Source organism: Colias eurytheme, chromosome 12 (genome assembly GCF_061535395.1).
Source record: "Colias eurytheme isolate Ceu_HAF_F1 chromosome 12, ilColEury1 Martin Lab GWU primary, whole genome shotgun sequence".
NCBI classification, from domain to species: Eukaryota; Metazoa; Arthropoda; class Insecta; order Lepidoptera; family Pieridae; genus Colias; species Colias eurytheme.
The window spans coordinates 3,300,301-3,318,571 of NC_142991.1; the positions used below are offsets into that span (position 1 = coordinate 3,300,301).

The 18,271-nt window shown below is 38.1% G+C and overlaps 1 protein-coding gene across 5 annotated transcripts in view; it reads left to right on the plus strand.

Moving 5' to 3' along the window:
- LOC149903862 (uncharacterized) overlaps positions 1–17,589 on the plus strand; it is a 149,542-nt gene extending 131,953 nt beyond the window's left edge. For 4 of the 5 annotated variants that reach the window (XM_090108304.1, XM_090108306.1, XM_090108307.1 and 1 more), the window contains 12 exons: positions 4,241–4,351; positions 6,383–6,549; positions 8,277–8,452; positions 8,833–9,004; positions 9,988–10,139; positions 10,509–10,669; positions 10,970–11,082; positions 11,202–12,880; positions 13,061–13,159; positions 13,512–13,723; positions 14,739–14,900; positions 15,954–17,589. In XM_090108304.1, coding sequence (XP_089964430.1) covers positions 4,241–4,351; positions 6,383–6,549; positions 8,277–8,452; positions 8,833–9,004; positions 9,988–10,139; positions 10,509–10,669; positions 10,970–11,082; positions 11,202–12,880; positions 13,061–13,159; positions 13,512–13,723; positions 14,739–14,900; positions 15,954–16,040 — 3,291 coding nt within the window. In that variant the 3' untranslated portion in view covers positions 16,041–17,589. The remainder of the gene's footprint in view (positions 1–4,240; positions 4,352–6,382; positions 6,550–8,276; positions 8,453–8,832; positions 9,005–9,987; positions 10,140–10,508; positions 10,670–10,969; positions 11,083–11,201; positions 12,881–13,060; positions 13,160–13,511; positions 13,724–14,738; positions 14,901–15,953) is intronic. The other variant, XM_090108305.1, reaches the window with a different exon arrangement.
- The last annotated feature ends 682 nt before the right edge of the window (positions 17,590–18,271 follow it).

Consider the following 18,271-nt stretch of genomic DNA (forward strand, 5'->3'; position numbering starts at 1 on the left):
TCAGACTTTACTACCAAAAAATGAATAATCACTTAATTCAAATTTTATTAAAGTCCGTTATATTTTGTAACACATGTCCGCAATAATTATTCACCACAAGGTAAATATTTGCGTACACGTAATAAAGGTGATCTTGAAAATAAATGAATGATTATTGTATAGAATGTGCTCGCTCTTTTGTTGAATGTGAACTTGATATTGAACATTACGCATGGAATTTGAATACGAACTAAAAAAGTTCCTCGAAATATTTTCGACATTTAATAAAGTTTCCAGTTTATTCTTCGTATTCGCACATGTTTCCAGTTTATTCTTCTTATGGGCACATGAGTTAATTAAAATAACTCCTTCAAAAATTGAAATGAATTAATTCATTTGCGCGATCGATCAATTTTGCACCATATAAGGATATATTTACTTACGGCTCGATTCGTTTCCGAGAATATGTTTAATTTAATTAGTCATGTTTCAATTTACTGTTGCACGGTTAATTAAAAAGCTACACAGAAGCGGTGTGCTTAACCCGCAGCCGAAGGGGGCAGACAATCTGGCACCGGTCGGCGGTCAAATTCAAGTCAGTTGTTTTGACGGCATCGCGGTGCGCGCGCGCAGGCCTAAGCTTGGCGAATTTTATACGTTAATTTCGCTTTCACCCTACCATACCGAAACTAAATAGAGAAGTGCGCGGTAATCACACGGCTCGATTTATTTTTACACGGTGAAATTATAACTCACATGATATAATTGGTACCATTCGACTCTCTTTTGTTCGCTTTTTCGATTTTGGTCTTACAAAGTTTGGTATGTTTTACACGGAGTTCGTACTTCGCGCTATAAAGTAGATTTTGTTAAGAATGTATTATGGTCGTGGATACACGCCTTATCGCTGTTTTATCTAGCAACAATATCGTCGCTATCTGCTGTTAATAAATTGCCAAGGTTTATTTATAGTAGTAAAAGATAATCTAAACTGCAGTTTCGCTCCCTAATGGTCGAGTGTAATACTTTCCCCTGTTTCGTCCTTATTATAAGTTTCTAATTATATTAAACGATTAAAATCGAGGACGTTAGTTTCTAATGTACCTTGATTGGTATTCAGGACACGATTACCTATTCCATATAGAGTCGAGGATAACAAGCCTGTTTTTAGATTTTTACTGTTAAACTAATTAATAACTCCTTGCATAATTATATCTCTAGCAACAAAATTGCTCGTTTCACATTGAAATCAATTTTCATTGATATTGAAATGGTTATTGATTGTATCGCAATATCATACTTTTATTGGTGTTTATTTATTTGCCATTGAACGTGATTGTTGTTGATCCTAAGGTCACAGTACCGCTTCAATTCATCTGAGATACCTATTCTATAACTCCGTAATAGGTTTATAGGTATTTATTCCAATTTTGGAAGCGAACTTTTTACGCCAGGGATTATGAAACGTGCTTTAAAATCTGAAATATTTAGGTTGGAGCTTAATTGGCTTAAGTCCTTTTTTATACGCGACGTGTATGGCGGGACAGGTTGGCATATTAGGAGCTTTATAGTTGCTACTTATATTTTGACTTACAAACATTTTGAACAATGCGTTTGAGGAAAATAATTTAGACCTTTACCTTCATTGCTATGAGTACAAAAGCAAGTAAAGGCAAATTACGTCTGTAACTTATCTTTAAATGAAGTCCTAGCATCCTTTTGAATAATAAAACACGTACGTGTCACGTACAAGTTATTTTCCTTATAATATATGAACCCATCAATAAATTGTCGGGTATAAAAATGTCAATAAACCATTGTTATTGTTAGGTGTGGTATCATTTTACTCAAGGTTACACAGATGGACAACTGGTTCGTTCGGCACACCTACATCACAGTCTTCTCGTTCTCTACGATGCGTCATATTATGTGTAGCGATATGTTTACCAACGTTGTAGGGACCTGCGTCTGACTCACATTTATCTGCTGCCAGATATCCTCTCGATCAGTCAGTGTGTGTGCGTCAGACTGTCAACTTGTTTAATGCCTTCATTTCCGTATACTGATATTTCATACGCCGTTTCCCGCGTCTTGCCATGTTAACGTTGCCGCCTTTTATATTACAGTTATTTTAACGAAGGACACTACGAATTGAAATAATTAATAAAGTTCTTGAGAGAATGCAACGTTTTCAGAAACTTTTAAAGTGTTTATTTCACTAATATTTTTCTAGTCAGTGATGTGATAAATAAACAAAAATGTTTTACGGAGCCGTAATTGTTTTTGGCGCTTTCCTTTTCCTGGTCTGGAGATTTGTGTTTACGAAGAAACAACAGGCCTCATTAAAAGTCCAAGATGACAATAGCATTGAATGCGTTAGTAAAAAGGACATAAAAGAAAATGAGACGTCTCAAACGGACAATTTACACACAATCAATAATAATTTAGTACCCGAAGCCAATGAAGCTGAAAATAAAGACCAGTTGAAAGTCGAGAAAATTGTAGAGACAGAAGTTATTAATTACTGCTTTAATAAAAATGTACCCAGTGATTTTGAACATTTGAAGCCAAACGAAGATAATATTAGATTTAGAAAATTTGTTAAACGAGACAGTCCTCCAAAAGAGCGATTGGCCGAGTTCTTAGAGAAGACCGTATTGAATGATGACAAATTGCAATCAATTATTCAGAACTTATCTCTAACAAAAGATATAGATGTTACGCCAGTTGTTAAGAACGATACGCCTCAATTTGAGAGTTATTTAACTGAAAATAAGTCTGAGATAGAAAAACCAGCAGACGATACTGTTAATAAAATATTCGATGTTGAAGATACGAATGGCATAAATGAAGTATTGGAGCAGCCACGAGAAACAAAACCTCTTTTGTTGCGGCGACTCGAGAAACAAACTGGATTACCGGCTGGATTGAACTTTGGTTCAGTTATCGGTGAACTGAAAAACAAAACACGCAACGGGAGCAATGGTGCTTTAAAACCTGTCTTCAGAAAATTTGATACTGACTGTGTTGACAATAGCCAGGTTATTCTTTTTAAATTTATTTACTATGGTTCTAACATGTTAATATATATGTATTTGTTTCAGTGTTGTTATATATAGATAATTTATAAGAATGAAGTGTTCTATATTATTCTTTATCTATGAACAATGTTTTCAACAAACTAGTATTCGATATGATAAATTGAATATACATTCCTCGTAATTCTTGTTAGTGTCATGTTTAAGTACATTTTATAATAGTTACGTATCTATTGGTATTTATTAGTATTCCAATCATGCGCTCTTTATATACACGCGCTTGCATAAAAGTCACAATGGAATGAAAAATATAACGTATTTTGTAGTTTTCTTACATAAAAGAAGCAGTTTTTAATTATCCATTAATAATCGCAATGTACAATGGAATGTTTTGTTCCAGTCAGTTATTTGCTTCTTTATTAAGAAAAACTATCTTTTAATCTTAGTTTCGTTTGAGATTATTTTTAAAATTATATTTCTCAGTATGCGCAAGTAATCATTAAGATTAATGTAATTATTAATACGCAGATACTTTATATACAAATAGACGTGTCGCAGTCTTCCTACCTCCCACGCGGACCGCAAACATTCTTAATTACCGAGACGATACCAAGATTAATTGCATACATACGCGTACCAGATGATGAATTATTGCACAAACACTGAGAATATAGAACAGTATGTAACAATACAGATTTTGTCGCGGCACTACAAGGCATAATAGATAGCGATCGCTCACGCTTGTTATGCGAAAGATCATGCCATCATTGAATCATTACGAAACGTATTAAATAATATTACGCGAATACATTTTCTAATAGGAAACGTATAAATTAACTTGTGTCAAATTCTGGCTGAATGAGCTCATCTATATGCAAATATGATTGATGGTGGAAATTCATAAAAAAACGACGTTTCATTTTTAATTGCTGTTGGTTTATTGGCGTATTAAATGTAGCATTGGTCGTGTTTTCTGCGTGTATAGTACATATAAAAATATGATAAAATAACATAATGTGGCGGAAATTTGAGTAATGATAACAAGAAAAGTTAGTGTAGGCGTAATTATATCCGCCAGTCTTCGAGTCCACACTAAATTTTTATAATTAAGGAATATCTATGCTACTACATTCTATGCTACTCTTACTTTAAAATACTTAACTCTACTTGTGTTTTGGTGAGAATTTCCTACGTTTTTATTTAATGACCTTGTTTTATTTCAGGAGACACTAAATGCATCAGTCGACGATAAGAAGAAGGTGCACATAGATGAAAACGAATTGGGTCAAAACATCCTCGCTGATCGACGGAATAAATTAGAAACCGCCGCGCAGGTAACCAAGCTATTAATATAATTACTAATTTAACTTATTTACATTTGTTTTCTACTTATTAAACGAACCAGGATGCTCGGAGCGATTATAGAACCTCGTATATATATGGATATAATTATTAAGACCATTATACACCCACTTCGCAGACGTTGCGACGTTTATCGCGAATGTGTTGTGATTGATGTTCGGTTTTATCTCGGACGTTATGAGAGCGTGCAGATTTTATCCTCTTTTCGGTTGTTTTTTAACGACCTAAATACAAAGCGGACCCTTAAAGAAGTCATTTGTCTTCACGGGATTAAAGTTGTTTGTCTTACCATGTGGTTATAATTAATATGGTTAGGTTTATTTTGTTTAGGTATCATATTTTAACATTATGCTTTTCGAGGTAACTGCTTACAGTATTTAGTATACATCTTAAATAATGAAGTTTAGTAAATATACATATTTCTTGTAATATGTAAATGAATAGGCCAGTATGACCAGTAGTGCAATTGAATTAGATATTAATTTCATGTTATGTCAGTACAACATCATAAATTAATTGCAACAGAACCAGGATAAAGTAACACCAGAGGAATGTCGCTTATCAATGACCTTTATATCCTTTCGAATTTACTACACTATCATTATTGACATTTTACGCAATTATGCGTCTTATTTGCACAGCACTAAGTGATATAATTGCATCGGAATTTAGTTCAAACCAAAATTATACTAACGTGTTAATGAAAGTATCCTTAAACGTAAAGGATTTGTGAAAATATCAAGGTGTGCATTTTGTTTTGTTTTGTAACGTTAATTGGCCTCGTCACCTTGGAGAGGTGTTTCCTGTATTACGATATTGTTTATACGTGTTGATTCAGGATTGAAATATATCCTCACCGAATAAGGAGTATCGTGAAATTGTTTAAAATACATTTATCTTATATATAAAAATGAATCGCAAAATGTGTTGGTACTTGGTAAGCGCATAACTCGAGAACAGGCTGAACCGATTTCGATAATTCTTTTTTTATTACATTCCTTGAAGTACGAGGATGGTTCTTATGTAGAGAAAACGTAAACATGTACCACGGGCGAAGCCGGGGCGGACCGCTAGTTTATAAATAAAATCAATAAACTGCTTTCTTCCGTTTTCCGTGATTTATGAAAGTTATCGAGCATTTTCGTTCTTCTTTAAAGAGCCTTTATTTATAAGGCATATATTTTGTACATGATTTATGATGACGCACGATTTTTATCAATGTGTTTCTCAGTATACATAAATATATTAATGAAAAATGTGAAAAGTATATTTTCCTCGTAAAAAGCCGCTGACAGAAAGCAGTGCGCCCTAAATCAATTTTACAGTCGTATCTTTACTTAATACAAGTAAAAATCCATAAAGTAGAGTAGAGTTTACGAAATGTTTTCGTTGAGAACATTGACATGACCAACATGACCCAGTATGGGCTTTAGGGTCTTTGACTCAAAATATTTGTCACACAACTAGAATATTTCATTTGTGAGTAATACGAACCTTCACCCCAATGACTCACTGACCACATTAAATATAAAGCTTAAAATGACCATTTGATATTGATATTATATGTTACACTGCGGTTTTATTTGTATACGAAGCGATATAAAATTGCAGATGGCAATGATTCAGTATGTGTATAATCAATATTTACATTGTTATATATTGGCAAATAAATAATTCAATTTGTAAACAGGGAGAACATTAAAGGAAAATACACTTTGGAGATTTTTTAATTCATCATATATATTAGAGACCTTCAAGAAGTTTAAATAACGATTCCTAGCTTTGTTTCCAATACCGTACTGTTAAAATCCTTGTTCCATGTGTAAAAATGTTATGTGTTTACCCTGCTAATTTATCTTCACTATACACGTTCATCAATTAGATTGAATCAAAAATTCATCTTTCAGTATTAAGACTAAAACAACAAGTATGGCAAAACTGCCATAGTGTTACTATTATAAAAGTGTTACGAAAATAATTTAATAAATATATGTTTAACACAGGGATGGCGCAAACGCGTGCCACAAAGCGATGCAACGCTATTCACAGTGGCGGGTCGGTTGGAGCGCGACAAGGTCGCCACGCCGCCGGTGACGCCGCCGCCGCTGAGCACGCCGCCCGCCTGCTCGCCCGCCGTCACACCCGCCGTGCCGCCGCCCAACCGCTTCAGGTGCGTTTGTTACATGCGACATGGCAACACTACACACAGTGGTGGCCCAACCGCTTCAGGTGCGTTTGTTACATGCGACATGGCAACACTACACACAGTGGTGGCCCAACCGCTTCAGGTGCGTTTGTTACATGCGACATGGCAACACTACACACAGTGGTGGCCCAACCGCTTCAGGTGCGTTTGTTACATGCGACATGGCAACACTACACACAGTGGTGGCCCAACCGCTTCAGGTGCGTTTGTTACATGCGACATGGCAACACTACACACAGTGGTGGCCCAACCGCTTCAGGTGCGTTTGTTACATGCGACATGGCAACACTACACACAGTGGTGGCCCAACCGCTTCAGGTGCGTTTGTTACATGCGACATGGCAACACTACACACAGTGGTGGCCCAACCGCTTCAGGTGCGTTTGTTACATGCGACATGGCAACACTACACACAGTGGTGGCCCAACCGCTTCAGGTGCGTTTGTTACATGCGACATGGCAACACTACACACAGTGGTGGCCCAACCGCTTCAGGTGCGTTTGTTACATGCGACATGGCAACACTACACACAGTGGTGGCCCAACCGCTTCAGGTGCGTTTGTTACATGCGACATGGCAACACTACACACAGTGGTGGCCCAACCGCTTCAGGTGCGTTTATTAGGGCTCCCACACACGGGCCACCGGCCACCGGCCACAAAACGCCGCCACCGACATATTTCCTGAACTTTTCATACATTTTATATGGACTCGCCGGTGGCCGCCACACGCTACACGCTTCTACCTTCTCGTGGCAGTGCTTGTGGCTGTCGCGAGTGGCTCGTGTGCGGCGACACTTAGGTGGGTTTTGTTTCAAGAGAAGAGAGAATGGGTACCTTGTAGGGAAGCGAGTTCCATCTTAGGCTACATCTTAGTTTACCATCAGTCGAGAGGACAAGCACTGTCCTATAGACACTAGAAAGACTGGCAAAACCAAACAATATAGAACAGTCATGTTAAACTATTTTATTTTTATCTACGTATAAAAAAAAATAATACACACGTCTCTTTTGTTTTGCAATTTCATTTCATTTCTTTGTTCCCAACCGGAAATAATTGTCTTGGAAGTCAATAAAATAAATACAATTTTATGACCTGTAAATTGACTTTGCAATTACATTAAAGGCAGCAATTCTCGACCCGATCGACATTTTTCAATATTAAGTTGTAAACTATCTCGAATGACGTCTGTATTGGTTATATCGCACGATCTCGGAAAGGAATAACACCTTAAAAGGTTTTGTATGTTGAAACGCGTACTTCAATCACATTCTTGTCCAGTTTACTGCGATACAGTGTCACTGCGTAATTGGTATTTCCTTAATACGACCTCGAGGACCAACATGGGTATATGTTAGCGGGAGCCATTTTATTTATGTATCGCTTTACGGATAATAGTAATTTGTTTGTACGGTTTTAGCCTTTTATGTAACGTAATGTGGTTGACAATATTATTGTTATACGAACTTCCGATAAAATATGAATTTTATTTGCTTGAGAAGTTCAATGGAATTTTACAGTACCAACGTCTATTATATTTTAACCAAATAGTATGACTATGATCATAATTTTAGTTCAACAGCATAAAATGCCATCTATATTTAATATATCTATTTGTTACTTAATTTTATAACTTATTTTGTTACTATTTTTAAGTATATTTAATAATGTACTATGTTTTTCTCAATAGATCACGAAAAGCGCCAACATCCCCTACCAATGGCTTCGCATCAGGCCCGCTACGTTCTGCTTCGTGCGCGGTTATGGGTGCAGCTGTCGATGTCAAGCCAAAAGAGACGCCCAAAATCGATCGCGAGTCCTTCAAACGCAGTCATTCCGTCAGTGAGAACATTAGTCGAGATGAGAGTGAGTTACATTGGTTGTTATTCATTTTATACTGCACCTAATGCTTACCTGAACATAAGAATGACCGAAGATGATTTTAGATCAGAACAGATAACTAAAAATATAAAATTTCTTCAAAACAAATTCAAAATTGCTGAAATAATTTTTAACCCTATCCGTTTTATTATACTGTATAATATCGCATTTAAAGAACGCAAAACCCCATAAATGTTAATTTCCATCCCCTTACGGCTTACAACAATGAGAACTAAATAAAATCATTTAAAACACTTTTATTTTCATCATAAATACTTTTTAGTATATAACTATGAAATATTGTTAAACATCAAACAAATTATAATCCTTATCACCTATAGCTTAAGTACTATAATCGCTTACAGACGAAGAAGTATCCCCCGGTGCTGAAAAGCCCGGGTGCCCGGTGCGAGTCCCGCGCGCGGACGACGAAACGTTCCACGCGTTCTTTGCGCCGCTACAGCAGTTGGATAAAACTGCGCCTGTGGAACAGCTCGATATTGATTTGGATGCTATTGATAGTGCGTCCAGGCAAATGTGAGTATGGCTGATCTATACCATAAGAAAATTGGTGTCTATAATATTATAAAACCGCTTTTTACGATGTGGGGAGAATATAATGTAAGATTTTTGACGTGACAACGTCTTATAATTCGATAGCGCCGGCTGTACGCACGAAAAAACATGACTCATGCGGCGTTACCTCGCTCTGAGGCATTCCATGTAAGGCTTCAAGTGCAAGCGAGAGCGTGGAACGAGCGACAAAGAAGCACAGTCGGACGTTGTCACGTTCAACTATCGTCAGTAAACCGACTTTACAGACATCAAAATGTATACGAATGCACACGGTATTTATTTATTTGGGTACATCGCGCATACATCATTCCTTAATAATAAGTACAAGTCCTTAAGTCCTTAATAATATAGTATAAGTACATTAATGTATATTAAAGTACATTAATTGTATAATATATATTATAAGTACATTAATGCAATTCTAGCATATATTTTTTTACAATTTTCTCCCTGTGACTGTCTTTCTGCCTGTTTTGGCATTGATTATGATGGCAATTTTCACAGATACATTGCTGTTATAGGCAATATCTAAGACAACATTTTATATTAGCAGAATATTAGGAAGAAACTCATTTACGCGTGTAAAACCAGGGGGCGCATATAATATTGCTTATCTATAACGCGCTAATCTCGGGAAGTACTGGTCCGATCTGAAAAATTATTTCGGTGTTACATAGCCCATTTATCGGGGAAGGCTATAGTCTGAATTGTCTTTAAAAAATTGTTTTTGACGTGATAACGTTTTTAAAATCGTTTTAGTCGGGTGACATGTTTAGAAACTTGTGTCACACCAAAACCTCACGAGCGCGATCGCAGGTATAACGAGAGAGAGACGGACCGATCTCCCGTCTCATCTCGAGCGCTGCCACCAATAAGACGTTATCACGTAAACATCTCGATCGTAAACCTACTTTACAAACAACCAATTTTTTGTATTGTATCAGGTTGTCCAGCGAGTGCGCGCGGCGGGCGAAGCGCGAGCGGCGTCACGCGGCGTCGCGCAACCCGCTCAAGGCGCTGGCGGCGCGCACCGACCTGCGCGACGAGTACCGCGCGCACGCGCTGCCCACTAGGGACGCGTTCCTTAAGGAGAAGGGTGAGTGTGGAGCTGCTTGTTCCTCTTTTTTCTTCGATATTATGGTGAATATGTCTCAGTCAACTGTAAAATTAGCAGTTTTATTTATAGCCTAGGGTTATTATCAAATAGTAGCCTTTAATTAACTTTTCTTAGACGATTGACGCCGTTGTTACATTAAATGATACGGCTGATCATTCGGGTGGCTACAAATACGCATATTTGCAAATTTGTTGTATCATCGATTTCCATAATTTTGTTAAGAAATTGACCTTAAAATTCCTTACCACGTGCGAAATTGATACTCAGTTCATTTTAAATTTTTAAACTATGTCGAAGAATAAAAGAAAGAGATATCAAAATTACTGACCTAACCCACCTAATTTCCAGTGACAGCAAACTGCGGTCTAGCAGCTGAAGCGCTTGCAGCGCTGGCGAGTAAGGAGGACTTCTCTAGTGTAGCGCTGCGCAGCGCTTCAGCGACAAACGTGCCGAGCCACGGCACGAAGCCACTCATGCTGCTGCATGTTAAGGGCAGGCGACGGGTGCAAGTGAGTTGTTAAATATTTATAACAATTTTCCGAAACACGATGTCAACCGTCTCAGTTTTTTTTTTATTAAAATATGTGAAAAAATAAATAATATGTATATAAATTATCTTTTTATGAAATGTTTTACCACGGTAAAAAGTAGCCTTTTTCACTCATTAATCACCTAAATATCTAATTATCAAAAAACATATTATAAACTTGCTCCGTTGCGACGAAAGAAAGAAATAAAAGAACATGCTTTCGCATTTCAAATATTATAGTAAGTATAAGTTGAAATTAATTTGAAACTGCTATTTTCAGACTCGACTTGTAGAGCCCGTACACACTAACGTGAACCGCGGCGACTGCTTCCTTCTCATCACACCCGATCAGTTGTTCCTTTACATTGGTCTATATGCTAATGTTATTGAAAAGTAAGTAAAAATATAGATATTGAATTTTTTTTTCCGTTTTAAAACTGACATGATAAAACTATTTTATAATCTCATTAGAAAGAATAGGTGTACTGATGCATTATTTTCCCTATTTCCAGGAACCGAAGTACTGATATCGCAAATCACATTATGAACACAAAAGATCTCGGCTGCAAGAACGCCACGTCGATCATCAAAATCGACGAACAAACCAAAATCTACTCGAACAAACATTGGAATCAGTTCTGGTCACTTCTCGGTGTGACAGACGGTATCGAGGAATACAGTCCCGTAGAAACTGGCCACGCCGATGAGGACGAAATATTCGAGTCGTGCATCGTGCAAACAAACATGTGCTATGAAGTCATGGATGATGAATTGGTGCCAATCAAAGAGTACTGGGGCCAAGTGCCAAAGATCGCAATGCTGAACCAAACGAAAGTCATCGTTTTCGACTTTGGTTCAGAAATGTATATTTGGTACGGCAAAAATGTGCCCCTGGAAAGTAGGCGGCAGGCCGCACAGTTAGCGCAAGAACTCTTCGACGATGGATACAACTATGAGGAATGTCACATAAATCCTTTGAATGCGGCCGAATATCAAGGTGCTAGGAAAGACACAACAATAGCAACAAAATCCTCCAAAAGTCGACCCGACTGGGCGATCACGTCCAAAGTCACACAACATATGGAGACTATTCTGTTCAAAGAGAAATTCCTCGACTGGCCGGATTACAGTCGAGTCATTAAAGTCAAACCACAAGAAAATAAGTCGAACGCCGTAGAATTAACGCCCTGTGATGCTGAAGAAATGTGGTCCAACGAGTACCAGGATCCAGATCTCATTCTAGAAGGATCCCACATCGGTCGAGGAACACATTACTACGACAAAGAGTCGATGCGGCATTATGAAATTAAAACGCAATCAGTATGCAAATGGTTAATTCAAGAATACGACTATCAAAAAGTCGAAAACGAATCGGAAATCAGTGAATTTTACTCAGGAGACAGTTATATTATCAAATGGGATTATCAGATAACTGTTTCTGGTAGGGAGCTAAATGGAAAACCTTCGAAACACAACCTTACGGGTAGAGATCGGTGCGCGTATTTCTGTTGGCAAGGCAAAGATGCTTCATCCAACGAGAAAGGTGCTGCGGCTTTGCTTACCGTTGAATTGGACAAAGGAAAAGGTCCCCAAGTCCGAGTGGCGCAAGGAAACGAGCCGCCCGCGTTTATGAATCTCTTCCAAGGCAACCTGGTGATACATCAGGGCAAACGAGACACGGACAAGAACAAATACCGCCTATACGTAACAAGGGGAAACGTGACCAACGAAGCGTACCTCTTACAAGTGCCGTGCTCTGTCAGACAGCTTAGAAGTCGCGGTTCTTTGGTCCTCATCGATACAGAAAAAGCGTGTCTTTACGTGTGGCACGGATCGCGAAGCTTGAAGCACACGAAACAAGTTGCTGTCGATTTAGCGAACAAATTAATTGCGAGGAAATCGAAGCATTTGTTTGGCGATAGGGCTGTAGATGTGAAAGTGGTGGAAATTAAGGAAGGCGAGGAGCCAAAAGAGGTTTTGGAGGCGTTAGGTGTTGCCAATAAGCAGTATTATAACACAGTGTTGAGTGCGGGGAGGGAGGCGGGTGGGGATGTGACGCCGAGGTTGTTCCACTTTACTGATTTGAGCGGGCAATTTGAGGCGCACGAAGTGTTGTCACCACTGCGTCATGAGAGTCTGGTGACGCCGTTCCCGTTCGAACAGAAGGAGCTATATTCGGCCTCGCAACCTGGTGAGTGTTACTTTTATTATTTATTGAATATTATTTTGAAATCATAACAATATTACAAACTTATACATACATTGATTCTCTCTAACTATTATTCTTGGGTAAATTAGACTTTAGATAATTTTAGCATTCAGAAAAATAAATGTTGTTTCCTTAATCTAATTACTTTTTTTACATTTCCAGCTCTATTCCTATTGGACGACGGCAAGTGTGTGTGGTTATGGCAAGGCTGGTGGCCGCGCGGGGAGGACGGGGAGCTCGAACCCGTCGAGAGGAATAACGGTATGTATTACTTTTTAATTGTTTTATATTACATTTGGATTTTATATGCTTCTATCTACAAAAATAACAGAATAAATGAAATTATCTCATTTTCTAACTTCTTCAGTTTTTTTTAATACGTCCAATTTTAGTTATGAAATTATCGCGTGTAATTAATATTAATACACGTGATAATTTAATAACTAAAAGAGCTGTCAAAAAACTTATTTTATATCAAAAATGTTCCCCTAATATACTCTTTTATTGTAAGGAAACTGCTAAACCAATCACAATAGTGTATCGGAAATAATTGGTCGAGGAATACCTCAATCTACTATATTTAAAATGTGTTTGTGTGTGTGTGTATGTGCAGGTGTGGGCGCGTTCGCATCCCGCTGGGTGTCACTCCGCGCGGCGGCGCTGCGCACGGCGGACGCGTACTGGCGCGCGGCGCGCGGCGCCCTCCCCCCGCCCGCACCGCGCCCCGACGTGCAGCTCGCGCTCGCCGGCCTCGAGCCCGACGCCTTCACCGCGCTGTTCGACACGTGGCGGGACTGTGACGACGCGGCTGAGGCTAACATCGCGGTGAGTGGAAGGTTCTAGAACGGTAGTGACGTGGACACGTTGCGCTCTCGAATGTTTAGAAGGTTCGATGTCGTGGACGCGTGCTGCGCTCTCGAATGTTCTAGAAGGTTCGGGTCCGGTGGTGGATAGCGGGGAGGGATTTGTTAGGTTTGCAATGCGCGCCGCGTCCTCGAATGTTCTACAAGGTTCGGAGATGGTGGTGAATAGCGGGGAGGGCTTGGTGAATTGAGTTAGGATAGCAGGAAGGGTAGCATAATAATTATAGAGGATTTTATGTAATTCCAAATTATTAATTTGTTATTGCCACCGCAAATATGACTATCATACGTGTATAAATATAAGGTTGTGGGTACTCTTAATTATAAGACCTATGCCATATTGCCGTTTTCCATTATGAAAATATAGTAAATGAAATGAGATCTTGGAAAACGACGGTATATGAATTGGTGAAAGGATGTAATTATAAAGATAATTCATTTTTACTGAGCTGATACTGATATCGTGATCTTTAGGCAATATTGTGTACCATTTTATCAACTACAACTACTTCTGCTATAAAATACAAACTTTTTCTTTTTCATAAACTTACTGGGCTAAGGTTTTTGCTTGCATCACTTTTAAACAAGCTAAATCAAGGAAATTTTATAATTATCAAATTCACTGCAATCGATTCAGTACATTCTTGTTTGAGAAAGCAAAACATTACAGATCTATGTTTCATACAGTCCCTGGCATGTAACTTCGCAAAGTCGAAGCGTAGTGGCGAAAGCACATAATGTACTTGTCGAACTAAAACTGGTCACTTTTATTGCTCGTTACTAATGTATAGTTATTTCCATCATTTATTTTTAAATTCAGTTTTACGTAAAAATGAATTGTGCGCCTGTAATGCTTTTTGCCAAGTTACGGACCGGTGACTGCACATACTGTCTAGTTTCCATGTAAAATATGATAGAATAGGTTAGGGTAATGGTTTAGTATATAAGTGCACTGTAAAGACTCGCACGGGTTGTAGCTGGGGTACAAGGCGGGCGAAGCGGTGAGCGCGTGCGTGGAGCTGTCGCGCGTGACGGCCAGCGCCGTGCTGCTGCCGCTGTGTGCGCTGCAGCGCCGCCCGCTGCCCGACCTCGTCGACCCGCACCACCTCGAGCGGCACCTCTCCTCGCCGCACTTCACGGTGCGTACCCCGCACACAGCACACAGCACACAGCACACAGCACACCGCGCACACAGCACACCGCGCACACAGCACACCGCGCACACAGCACACCGCGCACACAGCACACCGCGCACACAGCACACAGCACACCGCGCACACAGCACACCGCGCACACAGCACACAGCACACAGCACACCCCGCACACAGCACACACAGCACACCCCGCACACTGCACACAGCTTACCCCGCACACAGCACACTCCGCACCCCGCACCCCGCACACAGCACACCCCGCACCCCGCACTCCCCACACCCCGCATGTAGCGACACCTGGCTCTGAATCTCGCAAGCGAAATGTTTCGCTACAGAGCATAAATACAACTTTCCGACATGATTCATCGGGTAATGGCCAGCCAGTCGAGCAAACCGGTCGAGGATCCTACCTCTTTCGATGGAGGAATTCCACCTTCATTCTCCCACACCGCAAACAGCACACACTGCATAAAGCGTAAAATACAATGCCACAATACACATTTCTGATGCGCAACTCACAATGCATCGAACTCAGAACACAGCGCAGACATACACAAAACCACTACACCAGTCTCATACACGGCACACGCACAGTGACAACGTATCGCACGCCGCGCCACAACTATGCACATTTTATTACATATAACACATTTCACGCAACACACGGAGCGCAGTAGATAGCATCCTGTATATAACATATTGCATATTGCCACACTTAAACGCAGCACACACTATACATCTATAAAAAAATGTTTTTTCACAATTTCCAGTCATTTATGAATTACTGCAGTTCGAGGTAAGTATGCTTGAATTATTGGAAGAGTCTCAATTCCAATCATAATTTATAGTACACACTATGTATAAATTAAAGCCGTCTATTATGATACAACATAATTAAAACACTTGTTAAATATCGCACTTGGTGTGGGTTAAATAAAAAAAGTTTTGTATATTAATTTTGTCCTCTGCACATATTATAATATTTTTCATTGAGTATATGATACAAATGTTTTAAAGTATGCATTATGCATTTCGCAGGAGGCTTTCGGCATGACCAAAGAGGAGTTCGCGTTGCTCCCGGCGTGGAAGCAGACCAACATGAAGAAGGACCTCGGGCTGTTTTGACCCGGCGGCCCCCCACTAAGTGTCGACGTTAGATTATACAGTTTTATACAACAGCAGCTATTTCGTACTTTTTATACTGAACTAAAGGATTTGATACTAAAGTTAAGAGCACGCTTTAAATTTTATAGCAGTGGTTAAGAAATCGTCATTTTTGTACTAACCGAGTGTAACTATGTATTCGTACACGTGATATTTTCATGTAACGCCGCTAGGTGGCGCTATTTCGAGGAATTCGAAGAACGGAATTGTATGCTGTATTGTTATTTGTCGCATCCATAGCATGGTTTTATTATTTGTATATAGATGTTTTGTTTATTTATTATTATTGAACGTTCCTCTCGTTTCTGATATGATATTTTAAAACGCACCGTTTGTATTATTATTAGTTTTGTATAATAATTTTGTTTGCTTAGTTTTGTAGATTCCTTTTCGGCGTTATATTTGCATGGATATGACAAAGCGGCAATGTGTAAACGTGATATTTTTGTAATTTACGATATCGTGAAGTGAATTTTTACTGTATTCATTGACTTGTTTTAACGGAATTCGTTAAAAAAGTTTGGTGAATATCTCGACTGAAATTTGTTTGATGGTATCGTAAAGTCTTTGTAGAATATATTGTATCTGGTCATGTATGGATATCGTTTGTAAAGCGCTAGGTATACAAACATTATATACGCTTAGGGGTAGTTTTTGTAATCTGCGACGGTAAAATATATACGCAATATGTAATCGTATTTAATGTTCATAATCCCCTAATTTTCCACTTTCAGTTTAGCTAACAAAATTAACAATTCAATATTTTTTCAACATTAATATCGTACCTTTTTTCTGTCACTAATAATTGTCGAATTACATTTGCGTAAATATTTTATCGCGCGGAATATACTATTGATTTAATACATCACATATCTACGCGTTAGCTACTCTATACCATGCCTTAGGTGGACCATAAATTGTTGAAGTTTAAACATCGCGTATACCTTTTAACAATATCAAGAAATGTTTTAATCACCAAGTTAGATTTGTATATTACTGACACATATTATGTGACTTTTTAATGACTTTTTAACAATTTTGAAACAAACTTGACTTCCATTTTACCTAAACCGTAGTAGTGTTGCATGATGAAAAAAAAAATATTTAAAAAATAACATTTGTCCGCTCAAAGCATCGTGGCTTGCATAAATCGTAACGCTCTTGCTATTATTACAATTTTAGATATTTATTTTTGTAACTATTTTAGTATTAATCTTGTAATAATTTTCCACGGATGGAAGCGTCCGTTGTAAGAAGTGTTGCCAGATGGAGTTACTGCCAGGGAGTTGAGGAAGGATCTAAATCGAGTCAAACTAGTTAATGTACTTATATGGAAATTGTATCGAATGCATTTACGGCCAACACTGAACGGGCCTCCGCGACATATAACGTATCTCTCAAATCCAATGTTTAATGTTTTGCTTTGGTTGTGTTACTTATATTATTATTATTGTATTTGAGATTTATTTTGTATATTAATGATGTAATAAATTGCTAAATTGAATGCGAATTGTATTTTTATTTTTTATACCCTGACACAATTCAAAGGATGTTGATATATGGCTATGATCGATAGCTAATTGTTCAATAGATCTATATGGTAAAGATGTATAGTTGATATAAAATACTATAAAAATTCATCGAAAAGGTTATAAGATTATTTTTGACAGAAGTACCACTAAGTATTACCACTTAAGTCATAGTGTATTATTTTTTGTTATATTGATCTGCCTAGTCCATTACACTTTGCGTCAAACAATATGTTTGTATAGTTAACCTACCCAAAGAAACATACATTCAACAACAAACAGATTTAGTAGCTAAACTTTCTTTTTTATTAATTGTAAATAATATGGCAATCCATTCTATTATTATATTTTGAACCAAGTTAAACTAAACGATACCATTCATACCAGAAAAAAAATAATAACGTTAAAAAAAAGGACTCCATAAACGGAAAAGTGAAAAATAAATAAGATTTGATATTATTAATTACTACATAATATTATCTAGATTTGCTATTTATTAAATAGGTTTGATGTCCATGAAAATATATTGTAACAATAAAAATTTATTCTAAGGAACCACAGGGCATTTTTGTGGCACAATAATTACATTTTTAAATGAAAAATGTTGTAAAGTTTATATAATTAACGACGAGTTTTTTATAGAAGAGAGAGAGAGTCTCTAGC